General features: G+C 42.6%; 1 protein-coding gene across 2 annotated transcripts in view; it reads left to right on the forward strand.

The window, feature by feature from the left end:
- LOC137371473 (arginine and glutamate-rich protein 1-like) overlaps positions 1 to 22,810 on the forward strand; it is a 47,553-nt gene extending 24,743 nt beyond the window's left edge. For both annotated transcript variants that reach the window (XM_068034127.1, XM_068034128.1), the window contains 3 exons: positions 15,115 to 15,340; positions 19,413 to 19,496; positions 21,922 to 22,810. In XM_068034127.1, the coding sequence (XP_067890228.1) occupies positions 15,115 to 15,340; positions 19,413 to 19,496; positions 21,922 to 22,089 (478 nt within the window). In that variant the 3' untranslated portion in view covers positions 22,090 to 22,810. The remainder of the gene's footprint in view (positions 1 to 15,114; positions 15,341 to 19,412; positions 19,497 to 21,921) is intronic.
- The last annotated feature ends 166 nt before the right edge of the window (positions 22,811 to 22,976 follow it).

The raw sequence follows: 22,976 nt of genomic DNA on the forward strand, positions 1-22,976 counted from the left end.
GGGATATGGGGATAGTGTGGGAAAAAGGCGTTGAAGTGGATGATCGGCCATGATTGTATTGAATAGTGGAGCAGGCTCGATGGGCAAATGGCCTGCTCCTGCTCCTATGTTCCTAACGTGGATCTCTGGGGTACCCCACTGGTAGCCGATCTCCATGCAGAACCTCTTCCATCATTAACGACCTTCTGCTTGTGAGAACTCAACCAATTCCATAACCAATTCACTATCCGCCCTCCAATTGCACAGGGCTGTGTCTTACAAAGTAACCTGTTATGCATCCTCTTGTCGAGATTTCTGGAAGTCTGTATGTAGAATATTGACTGGGCTACCTTCATCTTCCGAGTTAACTCCTCAAAATATTCAACCAACTGGGTGAAACTAACTTGCTTTCCAGAAGCCATGTTGTGAGTCTAGTTATGGCTGCTGTATCCAGGTGGTCATGCAGGATAGCTCATGATCCCCTCTAATGACTTTCCGATAACTGAAGTTATGATAATAGGCCTATAAGTTTTCAGTTCTGACTTGTTGCTCTTTCTAAATATGGATACTACATTAGTCTCCCTGCAAGCCATGGGAACAATCCTTGTCTGCAGTGAGCTAATAAAACCAAGTTCATATATAAACAAGTTGCTGATATTTCATGAGGCCCATGGATCTTATTGAAATAAGCTGCACATTCTGTTCTGAGACGGCTTGTTACGGATATAAAAATATGATTGTTCCTTTCAGAGCTCATGAGAAGATTTATTTTAACTTTGTATACTATGGAATTCAGTTTTGCGCATTTATGATTACTAACTTGCTCCAACTTTTGTGCTATGTTTGCATTGTTCAGAAATGACCAAATAACAAAGTAGTAAAAATTTATTTTTAGGTAGTGTGTCAAAGCCTGATTGTCGCTGAAGCTTTTTGAAAAATTAGATCCTTTACTAGTTTACAATCACAATTATAATGTATGTGGCTAAGGTTATAGATACCAATGCACTGTAAGAATATAAATTATACTGAAATTTTTATGTTGTAATTTGCCAATAGTACATTTCTAATTCATCCCAGGTTATTCCTCCCTGGTGTTACATAGTGCAAACTATTTTTTTCCATGCAGGCTAAGATTTGAAGACAAATCTTTACTGCTGAGTGTTTTTCAGTTTGAAATATTTAAATGTATCCATTAGTCTACCCTGAGAGGCTGCGTTAGCTGACAACACAACCACTAGGTGGCGCAGTACTTGCACATGTGCAAATATAGGCTCTTCAACTGGAACGTCAGTGTCTGCGACATTCAGGCAGACGCCAGGATTAAAGATGGAGCTGCTCAATTTATCACAGGAAATGCTTATGGCTAGATCGTTCTAGCAAACTAACCTTATATTAAGTTGGATGGAAGCCCAGTAATATGCTACTATGTAGTTCTTGGATACTAACTGTAATCTTCAGATCCATTTAATATTCCAGTAATCCTATTAAATACAGAAGGAATTTTATGATTTAATTTCCATTGGAAGATAGTGAATTGGCACCCCGATTGATGGGAAAGAAAATCGGGCAGAATATAAAATGTGCTGCCAATTCGTTATTGTGATTTGTTCATATGACTGACCAGGACTGATTTCACCCGAAAGCAGCTACGAGCTCCTGCCCCAGTGGCCGCTGCTCCCCCCAACTTCCCTCGCCGATTGTTTATCGCTTTGCACCACCCTGCTCTCCGGCCGCGCCCCACCACCTCCAGCCGCGAGCTCCAGGCCACGCCGCTTCCCTCCTCTCAGCGACTTGCTCCCACATTTGATCAGTCTTCACGCGCCGCCTGAAGAAGCAAGGGGGATGGGGCAACGTAAGCGAGAGTGGCTGAGGGGAGGGGAGAGCGAGCAGCTGGAGAGCAGGGTCGCGCAAAGCAAGGAGCAATCGGCCAGGGGAGTGGGGGAGGGGAGCAGCGAGGTCTGGAGCGAGCGACTGAGGGGAGGAAGCGTCGAGGCCTGGAGCAAGTAGCCAAGGGGGGAGAGCTCCAGCCTCAAAGTTTCCCATTCAGCCGCTTCCTCCAGCCGAGTGGGGGCCTGGATACCCGATGATGCTTTATCGCGTGTGCACAAAGATGGACCAGGCGCGGATATGCAATGAAGTTGGTGCTGCTTGATGACGTCCTCCCACGCATGTGCCTCTTAGTCCTGGCAAGATGTAGTTCTGCATGTGCGCAGCTTGACGCACTGTGATGATGTTGGCAGGCCACTGTGTTGTCAGAAGTCACTTTGATACTGAAATCCTGTTGAGAGCACTGCATTTGGATGCCTCGACATGTATTTGAGTTATTTTGAATTTCCATGCTACCCTTCTGCAGAGGTATAATTGACCATTATTGCCTTTTCCAGTTTGTTTAATTTTGTGATTTTAATCTAATAACTGTTTGTTACTGCTTTGAGATTGTTTATACCAGCAGTTGGAATGCGTTCTCTCAAGGTTGAGTATAGTCCCTTAGCTCACTTACATTCTATAAAGAAGTAAATGTTATCAGAGTAGTTCTGTAGAATATGAAGGCCCTTCAGGATTGCACAATACCCTGAAGTCAATCCAAGTAATATGTTTTTAATAGATTAATTTTAATTGTAAAATCTCTCCCTTGTTATCTAAATCAGCTAAAAGCCTACCAGCTAGCTTGTGGGGCAAAGTAAAATACTGCACAAATTCAGGATATCAAGGCAGCAGATGCACAGTTGTTAAGTTGCCATTTCTTTCATTCAGATTGCTGATTCAGATACAAGTTTCTGCTATTTCAAACTCATTTTTGTATACTGGTGCAAGTCCGTTCTAATTTGGCCAGCCTGGTAATGAGTTCATAGTGCTCAAAATTCATTGGTCAAATAATTTACACAATTATCCACAGGTCCGGGTGCAAATTTGGGTGGGTGTACAAAGTACATTAGTCATGAAAACAGTAAATTAAGAGTCAGTAAAATTGAGAGGTAAGAACAAATAACGGGAAATGTCACAAAAGGATGACACAAATCCTGAAAGCCTTTAGAAAGATGTTTTAGAAGCTGGTCTTTCATCTTGGGCTAAGCGAGTTCAAATGTAGTCAGACTGATGGGATGGAAGTTTCCCCTAACTGCAGGTTGTAAATACCCTCTCAAAAAGGAGTTTGTGTAGCCTCACCCAGTGTTATTGGACAAGGGCCAATAACACAAAACTGTCCCTAATTTGTCATTAACTGACGATCTCACTCGTATGCCACAGGATGGCTGTTGTGAAAAGTTGAAAAAATGTCACTTGTGCAGTGGTGAGTAATCTTTTTTTGGGACAGAGCATAGAGATTTACTTTCCATCTGGCTTGGTGCTAAAAGATACGGCCAGGTGAGAAAGAGGTCTAGGGTTCCTTTTCAGCCTTCACCTGATCTTAGTGTAACAGGGTTTAATTTTAAACACACCGTGTTTTTAGCTCCCCCTTGGTGAATCCTTGTTCACCGCTTTCCAAATATAAGGCAAAGAAACCAGCTTTCTAAGGTTTAAAGAAGAAAAGTTGAAATTAATTAAACTCTAATTCAGTTAACGCCTAAGAATACATGCCACGCCCCAGGCTAGCATGCATACGCGATACGCACATGCAAACAGAGACAGAAAAGAGCAGTAGAAAAATAAAGTGGAAAAATTTGAGGCAGCATCTGAAGAGTTGTTACGGTTCTTCAAGCTCACTGTCGAGTCCTTGATTGTAGGTAGATCTTGCCTTTTGTTGGGGCCCAGTATTCTTAAACCTTGTTCGCTGTAAGAGACTTTTCTCTCTTGGGGTTCATGTGTTTTTAGTGGATTCAGAGGCTTGTGAGAAAGAGATAGAAGCAGGCAGGAGAGATCTTCTCAGTCCAGGAGCAAACAGCTTTCTGCCCAAACTGTACAATTTCAAAAAAACTCAAGTCGTCCAGCAGGTTAGTCATGTGACGAGTTGGTTTGACCATGTACGTTTGTGTATTCGCCCATTTTAGCAGTCAGCCTGGAATGCGAACTCCCCCACCTTCAACATCTGGTGATCAAAAGTCCACTGTCGGTTGAATGTCAGGAAATGTCTGCTTTGTCCTTCCAAACACTGTCTTTTACCATGTAAATGTCTTTTCCTGCCATCTGTAGAAAGAGGGATGAGGTCCTGCAAGAAGAATTTAGGGAGCTGGGGGGGGGTGGGGCGGTGTAAAAGAGGAGGTGGCATGGCACCATTGATCAAGGAGTCAATTACTGCAGTAAAGAGGGATGATATCTTCGAAGGTTCCTCAAATGAGGCCATATGGGTAGAACTTAAAAACAAAAAAGGGGCAATCACTTTGGGAGTGTACTACAGGCCTCCAGACAGTCAGGGAGAGATGGAGGAGCAGATATGTAGGCATAAATCTCAGGTGTAAAAGTAAAAGGGTAATAGGGGATTTCAATTTCCCCAATATTAACTGGGATAGTGCAAAAGGCTTAAAGGGGCGGAATTCTTAAAGTGCATCCAGGAGAGCTTTTTGAGCCAGCACGTAGAAAGTCCTACAAGAGATAGGGCAGCACTGCACCTAATCTTAGGGAATGAAGCCGGCCAAGTAGTAGAAGTGTCAGTAGGGGAGCATTTGACTTGCAGGTTGATAGGTAAATTGGCCATTATACATTGCCCCTAGTGTAGGTAGGTGGTAGGAGAATTGTGAGGATGTGGTAGGGAATATGGGATTAATGTAGGATTAGTATAAATGGGTGGTTGTTGGTCGGCAGAGACTCGTTGGGCCGAAGGGCCTGTTTCAGTGCTGTTTCTCTCTATGACTATTTCAGGGATAGTGACCATAACTCTAAGGTTTAAGGTCTTGATGGAAAAGGACAAAGATGGACCAGAAATAAAGGTACTGAATTGGGGGCAGGCAGATTTCAATATGATAAAACAGGATCTGGCCAAAGTGGACTGGGTGCAGTACTTGTAGGAAAGTTGACATCAGACCAGTGGGAGTCATTCAAAAAGGAAATAGTGAGAGTGCAGGGCCAACATGTTCCCGTAAAGGTGAAGGGTAGGACCAACAAGTCCAGGGAACCCTGGATGTCAAGGGATATAGAGGCTTGGATAAGGGAAAAAAAAAAAGGAGGCTTATGGCATATTCAGAGGGCTGAAAACAGCGGAGACCCGAGAGGAGTATAGAAAGTGTAGGGGAGTACTTAAAAAGGTAATTAGGAGAGCGAAGAGGGGGCATGATAAAACACTGGCGGGCAAGATAAAGGAAAATGCCATGGCGTTATATAAGTATATTAAGGGCAAAAGGATAACCAGGGAAAGAGTAGGGCCCATTAGGGACCAAAGTGGCAATCTGTGTGTAGCCGGAGGTGAGGTTTTAAATGATTACTTTTCATCTGTGTTCACTATGGAGAAGGACGATGTAGGTGTAGAGATCAGGGAGGGGGATTGTGATATACTTGAACAAATTAGCATTGAAAGGGAAGAGGGATTAGCAGTTTTAGCAGGCTTAAAAGTGGATAACTCACCAGGCACAGCTGAGATGTATCCCAGGCTGCTATGTAAGGTAAGGGAGGAGATTGCAGGGCCTCTGACACAAATTTTCAAATCCTCTGTGGCCACAGGAGAGGACTGGAGGACAGCGAATGTGGTACCATTATTCAAGAAGGGTAATGTGGATAACCCAGGTAATTACAGGCTAGTGATTAGTTGTAGGGAAACTACTGGAAAAAATTCTGAGGGACAGGATTAATCTGCACTTGGAGAGGCAGGGATTAATCAGGGAGAGATCATATCCAACAAAATTGATTGAACTTTTCGAGGAGGTGACCAGGTGTGCAGATGAGGTAAAGCATTTGATGTAGTCCATATGGACTTCAGTGAGGCTTTTGATGAGGTCCCGCATGGAAGATTGGGGTCAAGAAGATAAGAGCCCATGGGATCCAGGGCAATTTGGCAGAATGGATCCAAAATTGGTTTAGTGGCAGAAGGCAGAGGGTGATGGTTGAGGATAGATTTTGCGAGTGGAAGCCTGTGACCAGTGTACCGTAGGAATGGGTGCTGGGACCCTTGCTATTTGTAGTGTATAAAGAACAGGACAGCACAGGAACAGGCCATTCGGCCCTCAAAGCCTGCGCCGATCTTGATGCCTGTCGAAACTAAAACCTTCTGCACTTCCGGGGACCATATCCCTCTATTCCCATCCTATTCATGTATTTGTCAAGATGCCTCTTAAACGTCACTATCGTACCTGCTTCCACCACCTCCCCCGGCAGCAAGTTCCAGGCACTCACCACCCTCTGTGTAAAGAACGTGCCTCGCACATCCCCTCTAAACTTTGCCCCTCGCACCTTAAACCTATGTCCCCGAGTAACTGACTCTTCCACCCTGGGAAAAAGCTTCTGACTATCCACTCATAACTTTGTAAACCTCTATCATGTTGCCCCTCCACCTCCGTCATTCCAGTGAAAACAATCCGAGTTTATCCAACCTCTCCTCAGCTAATACCCTCCAGACCAGGCAACATCCTGGTAAACCTCCTCTGTACCCTCTCCAAAGCCTCCACATCCTTCTGGTAGTGTGGCGACCAGAATTGCACGCATTATTCTAAGTGTGGCCTAACTAAAGTTCTGTACAGCTGCAGCATGACTTGCAAATTTTTATACTCTATGCCCCGACCGATTAAGACAAGCATGCCGGATGCCTTCTTGACTACCTTATCCACCTGCGTTGCCACTTTCAGTGACCTGTGGACCTGTACGCCCAGATCTCTCTGCCTGTCAATACTCCTAAGGGTTCTGCCATTTACTGTCTACTTCCCACCTGTATTAGATCTTCCAAAATGCATTACTTCACATTTGTCCGGATTAAACTCCCATCTGCCATTTCTCTGCCCAAGTCTCCAACCGATCTATATCCTGCTGTATTCTCTGACAATCCTCATCACTATCCGCAACTCCACCAACCTTTGTGTTGTCCGCAAACTTACTAATCAGACCAGCTACGTTTTCCTCCAAATCATTTATATATACTACAAACAGCAAAATTCCCAGCACTGATCCCTGCGGAACACCACTAGTCACAGCCCTCATTCAGAAAAGCACACTTCCACTGTTACCCTCTGTCTTCTATGACCGAGCCAGTTCTGTATCCATCTTGCCAGCTCACCTCTGATCCCGTGTGACTTCACCTTTTGTACCAGTCTGCCATGACCGACCTTGTCAAAGGCTTTACTAAAGTCCATGTAGACACCATCCACTGCCCTTCCGACATCAATCATCATCGTCACTTCCTCAAAAAACTCAAGCAAGTTCGTGAGACACGACCTCCCCTTCACAAAACCATGCTGCCTCTCGCTAATAAGTTCATTTGTTTCCAAATGGGAGTAAATCCTGTCCCGAGGAATCTTCTCTAATAATTTCCCTACCACTGACGTAAGGCTCACCGGCCTATAATTTCCTGGATTATCCTTGCTACCCTTCTTAAACAAAGGAACAACATTGGCTCTTCTCCAGTCCTCTGGGACCTCAAAGATATCTGTCAGGGCCCCAGCAATTTCTTCCCTTGCCTCCCTCAGTATTCTGGGGTAGATCCCATCAGGCCCTGGGGACATATCTACCTTAATGCTTTACAAGACGCCCAACACCACCTCCTTTTTGATAACGACATGACCCAGACTATCTACACTCCCTTCCCTAGACTCATCATCCACCAAGTCCTTCTCTTTGGTGAATACTGATGCAAAGTACTCATTTAGTACCTCGCCCATTTCCTCTGGCTCCACACATAGATTCCCTCCTCTGTCCTTGAGTGGGCCAACCCTTTACCTGGCTACCCTCTTGCTCTTTATATACAGATAAAAAGCCTTGGGATTCTCCTTAATCCTGTTTGCCCATGACTTTTCATGACCCCTTTTAGCCCTCCTGACTCCTTGCTTAAGTTCCTTCCTACTGTCTTTATATTCCTCAAGGGCTTTGTCTGTTCCCAGCCTTCCAGCCCTTACGAATGCTTCCTTTTTCTTTTTGACTCGGCTCACAATATCCCTTGTTATCCAAGGTTCCCGAAACTTGCCAAACTTATCCTCCTTCCTCACAGGAACATGCCGGTCCTGGATTCTAATCAACTAACGTTTGAAAGACTCCCACATGTCAGATATTGATCTACCCTCAAACAGCCGCCCCCAATCTAAATTCTTCAGTTCCTGCCTAATATTGTTATAATTATGCCTTCCCCCAATTTAGCACCTTCACCTGAGGACTACTCTTACCCTTATCCACAAGTACCTTAAAACTTATGGAATTATGGTCATTGTTCCCGAAATGCTCCCCTACTGAAACTTCGACCACCTGGCAGGGCTCATTCCCCAATACCAGGTCCAGTACGGCCCCATCCCTCGTTGGACTATCTACATATTGTTTCAAGAAGCCCTCCTGGATGCTCCTTACAAATTCTGCCCCATCCAAGCCACTAGCACTAAGTGAGTCCCAGTCAATATAGGGGAAGTTAAAATCACCCACCACTTCAACCCTATTACCTTTACATATTTCCAAAGTCTGTCTACATATCTGCTCCTCTACCTCGCGCTGGCTGTTGGGAGGCCTGTAGTAAACCCCCAACATCGTAACTGCACCCTTCCTATTCCTGAGCTCCACCCATATTGCCTCGCTGCATGACCCCTCCGAGGTGTCCTCCCACAGTACAGCTGTGATATTCTCCTTAACCAGTAATGCAACTCCCCCACCCCTTTTACATCCTCCTCTATCCCGCCTGAAGCTTCTAAATCCCGGAACATTTAGCTGCCAATCCTGTCCTTCCCTCAACCAAGTCTCTGTAATAGCAACAACATCATAGTTCCAAGTACTAATCCAAGCTCTAAGTTCATCTGCCTTACCTGTTATACTTCTCGCATTGAAACAAATGCACTTCAGACTGCCAGTCCTGCTGTGCTCAGCAACATCTCCCTGCCTGCTCTTCCTCTTAGTCTTACTGGCCTTATTTACTAGCACCCCCTCATTTATTTCACCTGCTGTCCTCCTGCTCTGGTTCCCACCCCCCTGCCACACTAGTTTAAACCCTCCCGAGTGACGCTAGCAAACCTTGCAGCCAGGGTATTTGTGCCCCTCCAGTTTAGATGCAACCCGTCCTTCTTGTACAGGTGCCATCTGTCCCGGAAGAGATCCCAATGATCCAGATATCTGAAACCCTCCCTCCTACACCAGCTGTTCAACCACGTGTTTAGCTGCATTATCTTCCTATTTTTAGCCTCACTGGCACGTGGCACAGGGAGTAATCCCGAGATTACAACCCTAGAGGTCCTGTCTTTTAACTTTCTACCTAACTCCCTAAACTCCCCCTGCAGGACCTCGTCACTCTTCCTGCCTATGTTGTTGGTACCGATTTGTACCACAACCTCTGGCTGTTCACCCTCTCCCTTCAGAATGCCTCCTGTCCGTTCAGAGACATCCTTGATCCTGGCACCAGGGAGGCAACATACCATCCTGGAGTCTCTTTCACATCCACAGAAGCGCCTATCTGTGCCCCTGACTATGGAGTCCCCTATAACTATTGCTCTTCTGCGCTTTGTCCCTCCCTGCTGAACAACAGAGCCAGCCGTGGTGCCACTGCTCTGGCTGCTGCTGTTGTTTTCCCCTGATAGGCCATCCCCCCCAACAGTATCCAAAACGGTATACTTGTTAGAGAGGGGGACAGCCACGGGATTTCTGCACTGACTGCCTGCCCCTTCTAGCGGTCACACATCTATCTGCCTGCACCTTGGGTGTAACTACTTCTCTAAAACTCCTGTCTATGATGCTTTCTGCCACATGCATGCTCCTAAGTGCATCCAGTTGCTGCTCCAACCAATCCATGTGGTCTGTGAGGAGCTGCAACTGGGTACATTTCCTGCAGATGTCGTCGTCCGGAACGCTGGAAGCGTCACGGACCTCCCACATCTCTCAGGTGAAGCACTTTACCCCTCTAACTGACATTTCTAGCACTAATTAATTAATTAATTAATAAATACTTATTAAATCCTTACTAAATTATGCTACTATTATACGGTCCCTAGTGCTAGATTTCTACTATAAATATTAAATGCTAACTAAATACAGTAATCTCCTCCCCTCTGGTTTCGTACATTAATGATTTAGACATGAATATTGGAGGTATGATAAGTAAGTTTGCAGATGACATGAAAATTGGTGGTGCCATAAATAGTGAGGAGGAAAGCCTTAGATTACAGGACAGTATAGGTGGGCTGGAAAGGTGGGCAGAGCAGTGGCAAATGGAATTTAATCCTGAGAAGTGTGAGGTGATGCATTTTCGGAGGACTAACAAGGCATGGGAATATACAGTGGATGGTAGGACCCTAGGAAGAAGAGGGTCAGAGGGATCTTGGTGCACTTGTCCATAGATCACTGAAGGCAGCAGCAAAGGTAAATAAGGTGGTTAGGAAGGCATATGGGATACTTGCCTTTATTATCTGAGGCATAGAATATAATCGCAGGGAGGTTATGATGGCCCCCACCTGCCAAGAATGAGGCACATTAATTTTGTTATGTGCATTGATTTTGAACTGTTACTGGAGTGAGGGGAGGACTTGTCGAACATAGTCAGAGTTACACAGCACAGAAACAGACCCTTCAGCCATGCTTTTTTTGGGAAGTTTGTCTTCCATTTGCCCATTTCCATGGCTGCCTAGGGTCTTTGTTCCTGCTGAGGTAATTTTTTTTTTTACAATTGTCGGTCGTGGGCGGATCTATCCTGAACACACTTTCAGTGCTTTGCTGAGTCTGGCAAAGGCTTTTGACTTCAGGGGATGGGTGATTAGCTTTTTTCCAGACTGTGGGGGAGGATTCTTTGCTAATCTCCCCTTTGTCCCAGAGGACACTCCTGCCTACAAGTATTTGTGCAGAGTCTACTGCACTACTCTGTGGCACTTCGTCTAGGTGAGGCATCACACACACTGTTTCTCTGCCCCCTAGAGGTCTTTTTTCGTCTCTGCATGTTACAGTAAATGCTGTTCGCAACTCTGGTGGGTGTTTCTAGTGTCAGCATTTACAGAGGAGGATGTGGGTCTAATTTTTCACATTTTGCTCATTTTTCGGGGTTGGCTGACAGGGCAGTAAGGGTTTTTATCCGGGATTCCTCCCGGACTTCCTTTAATCTGCCCTCGGTCACTTTTTCCCCTTCTCTGTCTAACCTTTTGCCAGGCTTGTGCCTGCATGTCTGTTTTTGTTCTTGGCAGGGGTCTCTTACAGTTCACCAGCCCTCTGCTGGAGGGTCCTCCTAACACCAGTACAGGACAAAGGGGTGCAGGTTTCACGATAAGGTTGGGGTTTCCCCTCGATCTGGCACATGTGGCAACTCCTGCAGTACTCCATCACGTCTTTGTGGAGTTTTGGCCAGTCAAACTGCTGTCTTAAGCAGGCTTTGGACTTCTGTATACCGGCATGTACAGCCACTGTAGTCTCGTGGGCCCTTCTTAATATTTCTCTCCAGTACCTCTGTGGCACCACTAACTGGTGAACTACTGTCCACTCTTGTTCTCAGGTCTGTGAGGAGAACTCCATTTCCTCATCAGTACCTCATTCTTTAAACAGTAGCAATCAGGGACTCCCTCTGCTTCACTTTCAGACTGGGCAGCCTGTGTTAACTCTTGCAATACTGGGTCGGCTTTCTAAGCCTTAGCTGGGGAAAATCCATTTAATTCATTCCCTGGGTCCCCTAACTTTCCAAAGAAAGCCTCGGACAGGCAGACCTCATGGTCATCTGCCTGCAGTGCCAATGCAGTCTCCTCTGGGGAGCTGGTTTGATCATGGCCTGTTCCACTACATGTTTAGGGAAACTACAGGGGTCTGTCTCCCGCCACTGCCCCTGTCTCTCTGACCACCTGTGGTCTTTCTTTCACTACTGGGGGGGCCATTACCTTCACCTCAGCCAGATTGTTACCAAGGAGCAGGTCAACCCCATCCACAGGCAAACTAGGGACAATCCCTGTGGTCACTGGCCCCGAAACTAGGTTGCGCTCCAGGTGCACTCAGTGTATAGGTACAGGCATAAATTGCCCTCCAATATCATTCACTACCATTTTGGTGTTCACTGTACACTCTGGGGGAAAGGGTCAGGCCTTTTCCCAGTAGAAGGCATCCAGTGCCCCCTGTGTCCCTGAGAATCACTATGGGCTTGCTTGCCCCACTCGAGGGGTGTGGGGTTACTTTCCCTTCAGACGCAAAACCCTGATGACCTTCAGGAATCCTATTAAATTTTCCTGCACTTGCAGCTATAAGCTTCCTGGGTCTCACTGTTACTGCAGTTAAAGCCACAGCTTGTTCTGCGCTTTCCATCAGGTTCACTTCACTCAGCGGTTGTGTCCTGTTTAGCCCTACCGGTTTTCCCTTTAGTTCCCAGCAGTCAGCTTTTAAATGCCCTGCTTTATTACAATGGAAGCACACAGGTCTTTGGGTGTCACTCTTGCTCACAGCACCTTCCTTCTGGAGGAGGACCCCCGTATCTCCTGCTTTTCTTTCTCTCCCAGGACTGCCTGGGCTTCGATAACCTTCCCACCCTTTGTCCTTTTCGGATTTGTGGTGGTGACTCGGAAAGGTTCTCCCCTGGGAAACTGACTTCTAAATTAAAGCAAACTCATCGCTAGAACAGCCGCTTGCCAGCTCTCTGAACCGGCTGCTCCTCTACATGGGTCTTTATGGAGAGTGGGAGAGAGTTTTTAAATTCCTCTAACAGCACTATTTCCCTGGGATTCTCATAGCTGAGCTGTACTTTACAAGTCCTCAGCCACTGATCAAAAGCCAGCTGCTTACTACTTTCAAATTCCAGATAAGTTTGATTAGCTTCCTTCTTGAGGGTTCTAAACTTCTGGCAATAGGCTTTGGGTACTGATTCATATGCCCTAAGGATAGCATTTTTTGTCACTTCATAATTTGATGAACTCTCATCTGGCAACAGGGAATAAATCTTAGGCTTTTCCAGTAAGCTTGCTTTGTCGTAAAAGAGACCAGGTCTCAGCTGGCCCTTTTAGCTGCCTTGCCAGTTTCTCAAAGGACACAAAAAATGCCTTCACATCTTCCTCGTTGAATTTTGGGATTAGTTGAGCTAGTTTTAACAATTCTGTACCCAGCCCTGAATTACACTCTGCCATATTGGCCATGCTTTCACTGGGGTTACTATGTCGCCCCCTAGTTAACTCAAGCCACTTCAGCTCTCTTCGCATTCCTTCCGGAATATTCTTTCTCTCTCTCCTCTCTCTCATTCCTTCTCCTGTCTCTGTGTCTCTCTCTCTCATTTTTCTTTTTTTCATTGTCTTCACATTCCTTCTGGAGGGCTCTCAACCCTCTCTCCTGAAATTCAAGTTTCCTTTGATCCAATTGTATTTTTGCTAACAATACCCTGTCTGTTTCTGCTTCTTCAGATTCAAGGGAAAAATGTTTGGCCACTAATATTAGGAGTTCAGACTTCCTTGCCTTACCACGTACAGTGATCCCACACTGCTCAGCCATTTTCCTCAACTCCACCATAGACAGTGCTTTTAACTTATCCCAGGTTACTTCACCCTGGCTTGGAAAGCTACTAGCTTCAGTAACAGACATGTTGGTATTCAAGCACACACAACAACAAGAAAATCTGTGTTAAAATCTGGCTCTATTTTGATTGGGAACAATTTGGCTTCCCACTTCCAATTTCTCTCGTTTGTCTGTGGGTCAATTTGGATGTTAGCACCCACTGTCAAATAAGTATAATTCTGGGCTGACTTCTGTGGGATGGAGATGGAACGGTAGAGGGTGGGGGAATGAGAGATCAAATGAAAGCAAGAGATTAGAGAGAGAGAAAGGGGAAAAGTCCCTACCTCCTCAGCTACGAGGTAGTGCGATTTTCTACTTTCCTCAAAGCTGGGGCATGGCTGAAGCTGGCTTTAGAAGACTACAACTCCGATACTTTGCTGTAGTGATCTAGAGAGAGAAGTGAGAGAGGACAGTGGTATCAATACTGAGGGTAAAAAGAGATATGTTAAGACTGAAGTGTTTAGAAATTCAGATAACTCGAGCAGATTAAAGCATTTTCTCTTATTGGCGATATAAGCAGAATGTCAACAAGTTTGACAAAAGTATGTAAATCTGTATCTTGTTGGACTAGATATCGACATGAGATTTACCCTTAACATCAGAATTTTAGGTATTTCCATGCTTTGTTTAAAGAAAAGGAATGTTTGAAAAATATACAGTATTAACAACACTTCTGATGGGTTTTCTTTTAGCAGCTCACTGAGTACCCTCATTCAGCAAAACATTGCATACATTAGTGCAGGTGTTTCTATAACTAAATACATAAATATTCTATCCTTACAACTTCATTCTTATACACTCATGCCACTATTTGGAAATAGTTTCATCTGAACCACTGAATCATCTTATTCTGGGAGAGCACTAAAGCTTGGAGAAGGAAAACGAGTGTCCTGCAAAATGTCCTGCATTGACTGATCAATTCAGCCCTCAATTTTTGGAGGATTCCACAACACAGAATTATTGTCAGGCTGAACTACATAATCAGGCAGTATGTGCTTCCTGTACACAAATTATGAGGGTGGCTTGAGGAGGTGCAGAGGAAGTAATTGGTGTAAAAATAAAGTGAAAAAATAGTTGTTAGGAAGAAAAAACCTGCATCTTTCTATAGCGCCTTCCACAGCTCAACATCCCAAAGCACTTTACAGCCATACTTTGAAGTGTTGTCATTGTTGTAACATTAGGAAACATGGCAGCCAATTTGCACACAGCAAGGTCCCACAAACAGTAAGGAGGTAATGATCAGATAATCTGTTTTATCATTTGTTTGATGGATAAATATTGACCAGGACTCTGGGAAGAATTCCCCTGCTCTCATTTGAAATAATGCCATGGGGTCTTGTACTTCCACCTGAGAGGGCAGACTAAGTCTCATTTTTCACTTCCAACCGTGCGGCAGTTCCTCAGTACACTGTCAGCCTACATTATGTGCTCTAATCTTGAATGGAAGCTGAACTCACGACATTCTGATTTATAAGTGAGAGTGTTACCTCTGTGTTAAAGCTGGAACCTTTGGTGGTTGTTGGTTTTTCCCACTGTTATATTAATTTTTTCATAGAAATTTGCTTACTAATTGTTTTCCTTCGTTTACTTAAGCCGACAGCAGGAAATAGAAGAGAAGCTGATTGAAGAAGAAACTGCGAGAAGAGTGGAGGAACTTGTGGCTAAGCGTGTGGAAGAAGAGTTGGAGAAACGTAAAGATGAGATTGAGCGTGAGGTACTCAGGCGTGTTGAGGAGGCCAAGCGCATTATGGAAAAGCAACTGTTGGAGGAGCTTGAGCGACAGCGACATGCTGAGCTCGCTGCACAGAAAGCTAGAGAGGTAACGCTCGGTCGTTGGAAAAGCAAACGACAGTCCATGGCAAAACTTTCAGTCACAGTCAATGGTCACCACTTAATCTTCATCAGTAAATGGAATCAGAATACATTTCCTTTTCCAGCAGTCTGCAGTACCACAGCTTTGTTTTTTTTTTAAGTTGTATTTCTTTTGATGTACTAATCAACATTTCATAATCGTTTAAGATGCTGAATGTAGTATTTAATTAGGCTACACAAAGCATTGTTCCATGGCATTTGCTGTTTTTAAATTCAAGAACTTGGGTGAAATAATACTAATGTACCAGCATATCAACAATACCTGTTGAAAATCTTTTTCCACACTTAAAGTTTAAATGAAACTTTTGCCATGGCTGCAGACTTTGAGTTAACCTAACCATGCAAAAAGCTTTTTCTTTAAAGGCTGTTTCAGGCTAACAATTTGCCCTTCATTTGTATAATCACTTTGTATTCCATCCTTACTCCAAGTGACTTAGTCTTTCCAATGCTGAAGTAGGTCATGGTGGCTGAGCCTGCAGTACTTGCTTAAGGCAAGTGGTTTATGTTTGCTGTATATCCATCTTAAATAAGATTAAAAAGGGGAAATTTTATCATGAGGTTTCTGATATCAGCCTCCATTTTATTCAAAGGATTCTTGTGGGACTGGAGCCAGTCCTTTATAACCCACCTCCAGCGTGTAGTTATAAGTACCTATTCCTCCCAAGAGGGCTATTGACGACTGGTGAGTCCCTCCTTAATGTGAAGCTAGACATCCTGTATGTTATATGGTCACGGTACTAGAAGCTGAAAAATGTCTTCCTGTGAAATAGTGAATTGCTGCTATATTGAATTTTGCTGGCACTCATCACCTCTGGATTCTGAAATGAAATGCTCAGTCTTACAGAGCAGTGCAGTACCTAACTGTCCATAGCAACTTCAAAAATCTAACATTAACCCTTTGAATATGAATTAACTTAGCTTCCACCAATGTGCACATTTTCTTTCAAATAGTTGTTTAACTTTTAACTTCGGACATCATTGCATGGAATTAGAAAAAGTAGCACAAAATAGTGCTACATCCACCATATGCTGTGAACAAGCCAAAACTGCTTTCTAAAGTTTTATACCATATATAGTCCTACCCGTTTATGGCGCTTACACTGACAAAAAAGTGAAGTCCCAGTTTCTTCTCTGCACATTCATGCCGCATATTTACTGTATATGTCAATGACTTTCTCATGTTGGTGTGCTTCATTTTTAAAAAATTATCAAAAGCTTTCTTTTATTACCACTATGTCGATTGGTCCTTATCTTAAGGTAGGTTTGTATTTTTTGCATCACAGATCAAATTTACTTGTGAATTGCAGAGGCAGAAAGAGAAAATGCTTTAATTTATTTCTCAATCTATTCAAACCCTCAAACTTAATTTTTGTTGTCCGTTGGGCACCCCCCTGCCCCCCCATTTTGTGTGTGTCTCTCTATCTGTCTCATTCATTTCATGCCCTCCTTCCTCTCTGCTGTTATGTCTCAATTCCACACAAGCTAGGTCAAAACCTGGAGTTATAACTAATGCACAGCAGTCATTGCCATTTCTAGTGAGAATGGCATTCATACAGTCATAGTCATTTATGGCACAGAAAGAGGCCATTTGGCCCATCGAGTCCATGCCAGCTCTACAGAGCTATCCAGTCAGTCCCACACCCCCGCTCGATCCCCATGGCCCTGCAAATTCATTTCCTTCAAGTGGCCATCCAACTTCCTCTTGAAGTCATTGTGTCTGCTTCCGCCATGCTTGTGGGCAGCGAGTTCCAGGTCATTACTGCCTGCTGCGTAAAAATGTCTTCCTCATATTCCCCCCGCATCTCTTGCCCAAAACCTTGAAATCAGTATTTGTTTTCTCTTCCTGTATTCTAAAAAAATTGAGATATCCAAGCTCTTCCTTATCTCCATTTTGCCACTGTTACTCTAAATACAGGGCTGATTGTTATATTGTCAAGTGTTATCTGTGTTCCAGTTCCCCATGGGCAGAGGCTTACTGATTGACTACAGTACAGAGACAACAGCATGCAAACATAATGCAACTCTCTCCTGCCATTTTATTTTATTTCAAAAAATAAAGCCCTGTGCAAACTTTATTCAAAAAAATCTGTTAATAAAAATATAATTTTACTTTGTCCTCATTCCAGTACCTTTTTGAAAGGTAATTATAGACTGAGACTGTTGGCTGATTTTAGGTGATATCCACTAGTTTTGATTTTATGCCGTGTCTTGTCAACAAGCCACATGTTGGCAAAATTAGAATGATCACCAATGTATCAGCATAGATGAGTAGGACTATATTTTAAAATTCTGCGAAGTGTTCAAAGGGTTAGTGATTAGTTTGTTTTGCTGATAATGTACTGGTTATTATTTTTACAAATAAAACCACCGTTATTTTTGGCTACATTGCCTTGCAATTTGATTTTACAAGAATTTAAGGTTTGTTAAATGTAACTATAATTTCTTGCATTCATCTGTTGACATTAAGTGAAGGAGCATTAATTTTTTGTTTACTATGTTTAGTTGATCTGTTGGACTCAGACAAATTTTCATTTCAGAATGTTCTTAACTGCTGCCTTGGAGGGAGAATCAGTCTATATTTTCTTTACATTTAATGCAACCATGAGAAACATAAAGTGTATTAGGAAATTAGTACAGTTTACATGGCATTTTCATAACATTATAAAACACCTTCAAATTGAGTTTATATTATGAACAATACTGTATTATAAACTGCATGACAGTCAGTGCTACCTTATTTTAATGTGCTTTCATTTAGTTTTATTTAAACACACTTATTGAAGTTGTAAAGTATTCACAGTGTATTGATATACTGTAAGATAATGCCTATTGTATTATGATTTGCATTCTAACTTGTTTGTATCCAGGTTATTTGAAGTTCCAGGGTTGATGAGTGTCAGCTTGTAGCACTTTACTAATCATTGTAAGATCATTTTTCTTTTTCATGTCTGATAGTTCTGCTTGGCTTCATGTTAACATTGTCATCCTACAGACAAAGGGCAAATTTCCTGGGCCTTTCACAGTACTGAAAATGTAATTTTTCTGTTCTGTGCACATTGTGAAATTGTTACTTTTAAATGTTGGGGGATGTTCTGTTTATCTGAATTTTGTAGCAGGCTAACCTGTAAACTTGCCAGTACATTTAATAACTAAAGTCGATTATGAAATTGTTTGATCTCAAAGTCAATATAATTTTTGCAGCATTTACTCACTCATTAGACGTGTAATAGCAAATAGTGCCTTGACTTTGAAAAGTTACTAAATCACCAGTAGCTTAAATGGCACTCACGTGATGTGTTCTCAGAATGGAACAAACCATCATTTCTTCTACTGTGAAAGATGCTCTCAGTTCCACAAAAGGATGGATTAAACCTTGTATTTTTCACTAACAGTAAATGTATCTTTCTTATTAATTGTTTGCCTTAGGAATGGTGATTTATATTGTTTCTTCTTATCGTAAACATCTGCATTCCTCAGCTCAGCCTACGTTGTGTTGTGTTTCTTGTTATTGGCTGAGCTGCTGATGCAGGTGTTGCCAAGCTAACAGTACAAATCAGTTTAAAGAGGAAGCTGGCGCATATGGCAGCCGAGGAACACACTCTGCAGGACACTGGATGAGACAGTAAATATTCAACTTTTAATGCTGATTAATGGAGTTATAGGTAAAGAATACGTAGGTATTTGTAATTGATGAGAATCTATTTTTTATTTTATTTTTGTTAATGTAATTAGTAAAGTTTCTTTAGCAGTTGTATTATGTGTGGTTTAAAAAATAGTAATATCAGCAAGCCTGACAAATGAGGGTTTGGGTCATTGCTGTTTGAGGGCTGGGGTGGGATGGTTTAAACCCAGAAAGAGTTTAACTAAGGGCAAAATAGTTCACATGAATGGCAATAAAAAGAGGTGGCTGTCTTGGGCATAGTCAGAGGAAGGAAAGTTTACTAAGGGAAGATGCAGCTAGTGTAGATGCAATCTTAAAGTGATTTCTCTCTATTAACATCATATTGTCTCCTATTTAGGAGGAAGAACGAGCTAAACGAGAAGAACTTGAACGAATATTGGAGGAAAATAATCGAAAAATAGCAGAAGCTCAAGCTAAATTGGTAGGTATTATTAAAATGATTGCATGATTGCTTTGATGCCTTAAATGCATTTTCCTCTGTTTATAATGGACCATAGAGACATGATAAGTCCAACAGAATCTTAGTGTAATTTCCAATAAGATGCAAATGTTGAAACTAAATGGTGGGATTATTTTGGTTTCTACATTTCTTTTTCAAAGATTGGGATTTCCAATTAAGTTAAGTAACTGCCACGTACACAAGATATTGTCATTATCCTGTAAGGATTGAAGGGGGAATATAACTGCGTACTTTCATTACTTTGAGAAACTGAGACATATCTTGATCACGTAGAAGGAATAGTACTTTGAATTTCTTGGTTTTCCTTACTTTATAGTTGCAGTGCCCTTGTGTTCTTTTTACCACCACTTTAAGTATAAGCTACTTGGCCTGATTAAACTAACTCCACTGGCCATCGTTAATTTCATGTTTTAAAATCGATGTCCATATCAGTGATTCATACCAGTATTGACTTTCGTGGCATGTCTTCAACCTTGTATCGTTGGATGAATTTCTATGTTGGAAGTCTGGGTCTGGTGCAACTGACTCATTTGCTGGAGGACTATCTTGACTATTAAAGCATCAAAATTCCAGATCTCTCCATAGACTACAGAGTTTAATTTGACACATGGGCAGTTCCGTGTTCTTTGGAAAAAAAGGAAATAATGGGCTAGTGGAAAATTCTCGGCAATTCCTGTATGCTGATCAGTTTTAAGTTTTGGCTTGCAAAACCAAGGCGATGGCATTGTGGCGCTTCCAAGTCCCACACAGCTTCTCCTGGTGTCAGTAATAAACTGAAATCAGACATAGTTCAGTACCAGCTCCCATCAAGTGGCCAGAGTTCCCCGTTTGCAGACTGGAATTGTCGGATTATTTTGTTTCTGCTATACAGACTGGCTGCTGTTAACAGTTTGAGCCAGTGTCAAACCAGGTCAACTCTCATCAGGTTCCTGAGCTAGTTCACCAACAGCACATGCTTAGCTCAAGAGAAAAGGCAGTTGCAGAGTGCCCTCCCGCCACCGCCCCGCAACTTCAGAACTTACCAAAGGGCATTATTTAATAATATGTTCTCACCCAAGATATATGCATGGAACTTATTCCTGACCACAGTACCAATCCAAGTAGGGCCATCCTGGTTGGTTTCAACTCCAGTATTTATGCAGGCATTGATTGAACCTGGTGCAAGTTTGGCTTTGCCCTTCGGTTTCAAGTCATTTGCATGAGCCAGCAGCTAATTTCTTTATTACTGTGGTTTGTTTGGCTAATGCCAATGATCATCTCTGGGTTATTATGGATAACATTGCCCAAGCAGCAGAACAGTTACAGCAGTAACAAATGGACTTATTAGGGCAAAGAACCAGGACATGTGCTAGAGTATTATCTGGCTCTGCTTAGCTTAACTGAAAATTTCAAGCCATTGGCCCACTTTACAAAGAATGGCTAAAGGGTTGAGCTTTTTAGGGATTAATCTTTGTGAACATCATGTTGCAACATTTCAGAGGGTTTTCAAAAGACTAACAGTCTAGGAGCCAGTCTGGGAAAGCCTCTCACGGTACTTACGGATGGGCAGCCCTTTTTACAACTGGGAAGCAACCCCCTTTAAGGGGAGTAGAAGCTTTTCCCTTGGGACAAACCACCGAACAGAATGATCACTAGGATTCCAGAGGCTGTTGCTGTCATTTCTACAGGAAACTCTGAGGTGGATGTAAAAGATCCTATGGAACCTTTTGAAAAAGAGAAATGGAGTTTTCCAGGTGTACACTGAAACCAGATTATCTGGTCATTTATCTCATTCCTGTTTAAGGGACTTTGCTGGAGGGGGGAATAGGGCTTCTCTGTTTAAAGGTTTTTTTCAAAAAAAATCTCTGCAGTTGCAGCAAGTAAAAATAGCTGCTATAATCTTTTGGCATAATTACATAAATCATGCAAATTAAATGTTCATGGAAATGTGGACCAGCGTTGAGTTAATTAACAATAACTTAGATTTATATAGTGCTTTTAACATAGTAACAGGAGTGTAATCAGACAAAAAATTGACACTGAGCCAAAGGAGGAGACGTCAGGCCAGGTGACCAAAAGCGTGACCAAAGAGGTAGGTTATAAGAATGGAATTTCAGAGCTTATTACCTAGACATCTGAAGGCACAGCTGGTGGAGTGAAGGAAATTGGGGATGCAAAAGATGCCAGAATATTTTTGAATCTGATAGCTAAAGGATTAACATCTAGTGCTGATTGCTCAGAATATCTTTACTTAAATGTATATTATGGAATTGAACTAGTTTCAGAGCACATGGGCCTGAGCTGCTATTTTGAGCCAAAAGCATAATTTCAACATGTTTTCTGTAAAGGACACTGCCATTGATTATTAAGCTACTGTTAAATTACCTTTTTAATTTGTAATTTACAGGCTGAAGAGCAATTGAAAATTGTTGAAGAGCAAAGAAAAATCCATGAAGAAAGGATGAAGCTAGAGCAAGAAAGACAGCGCCAACAAAAGGAAGAACAAAAACTGATCCTGGGCAAGGGGAAGTCCAGGCCAAAGCTGTCCTTCTCACTGAAAAGCTCTGTTGGATAACTTTGTGCTTGTGTTTTTTTTAAACCTTGTAGCTTCATGTTGAAGTGTTTTTGGAAAAGACAAAGTTCGAATGATCAGATGTGGGCTGTGCTCTACAACATTTCTTAGCAGAATGAGAAATGTGATTTTAAAACTGAAATTCAAACATCCTGTTTATTAGTACAATGGAACCCTGTATAGAGCATCTCTGATTTGCAGATGTAAAATGTTCTCAAACAGAAATCATCCTCATCAGTTTTCTTAACTAATTGGCTGTAGTAGATTGGGACTTTGAAAGATTAAGGGGATCTTCACAGAGATGATCTAAAAATGGGTTCCGCTGTAGTTAACTTAGCAAACCCAATGTGATGTAAATGTTGAGTAGTATTGGGATGATGTCGTAATATCAACTGTAAATGAAGCAAATTAGCAATGGTACCCATTTTAAATACATTTGTTTTGATCTGTAATCAAAATTGATTGCCCAACAAACCCTGAATTAACTGTGGAGTCTATCTGTGGTGTGTTAATACAATGCTGTTGTCAGTAGAACGCTTCTGACATTCACAGGTAAGGAAAATCACCACATTTCTGGGGGTGGGGAGAATTATTGTTCTGGATCTGCAGTACATATACCTCTTAATGTTCTGATTTGTTTTCATCATTTAGCAAAAGTTAGCCTGCTTTTTTCCCCATATTGTAAATGTACAAACTTCACAAATAAAAGAAGATCTTAAATGCACTACAGAGCTGCTCAATTATCATTTCTAATTTTTTTTAGAGCATGAGCCAGCAACCTGAACCACAAGTCCACTATGCTGTTGGAACAGAACCTAACACCTAACCTATTTCTATCCTTACATAACTTGAGAGAAACTGCTGCAGTCCTTATGGCTGAAATATGCTCC

This window comes from Heterodontus francisci, chromosome 6 (genome assembly GCF_036365525.1).
Source record: "Heterodontus francisci isolate sHetFra1 chromosome 6, sHetFra1.hap1, whole genome shotgun sequence".
Classification (NCBI taxonomy): domain Eukaryota; kingdom Metazoa; phylum Chordata; class Chondrichthyes; order Heterodontiformes; family Heterodontidae; genus Heterodontus; species Heterodontus francisci.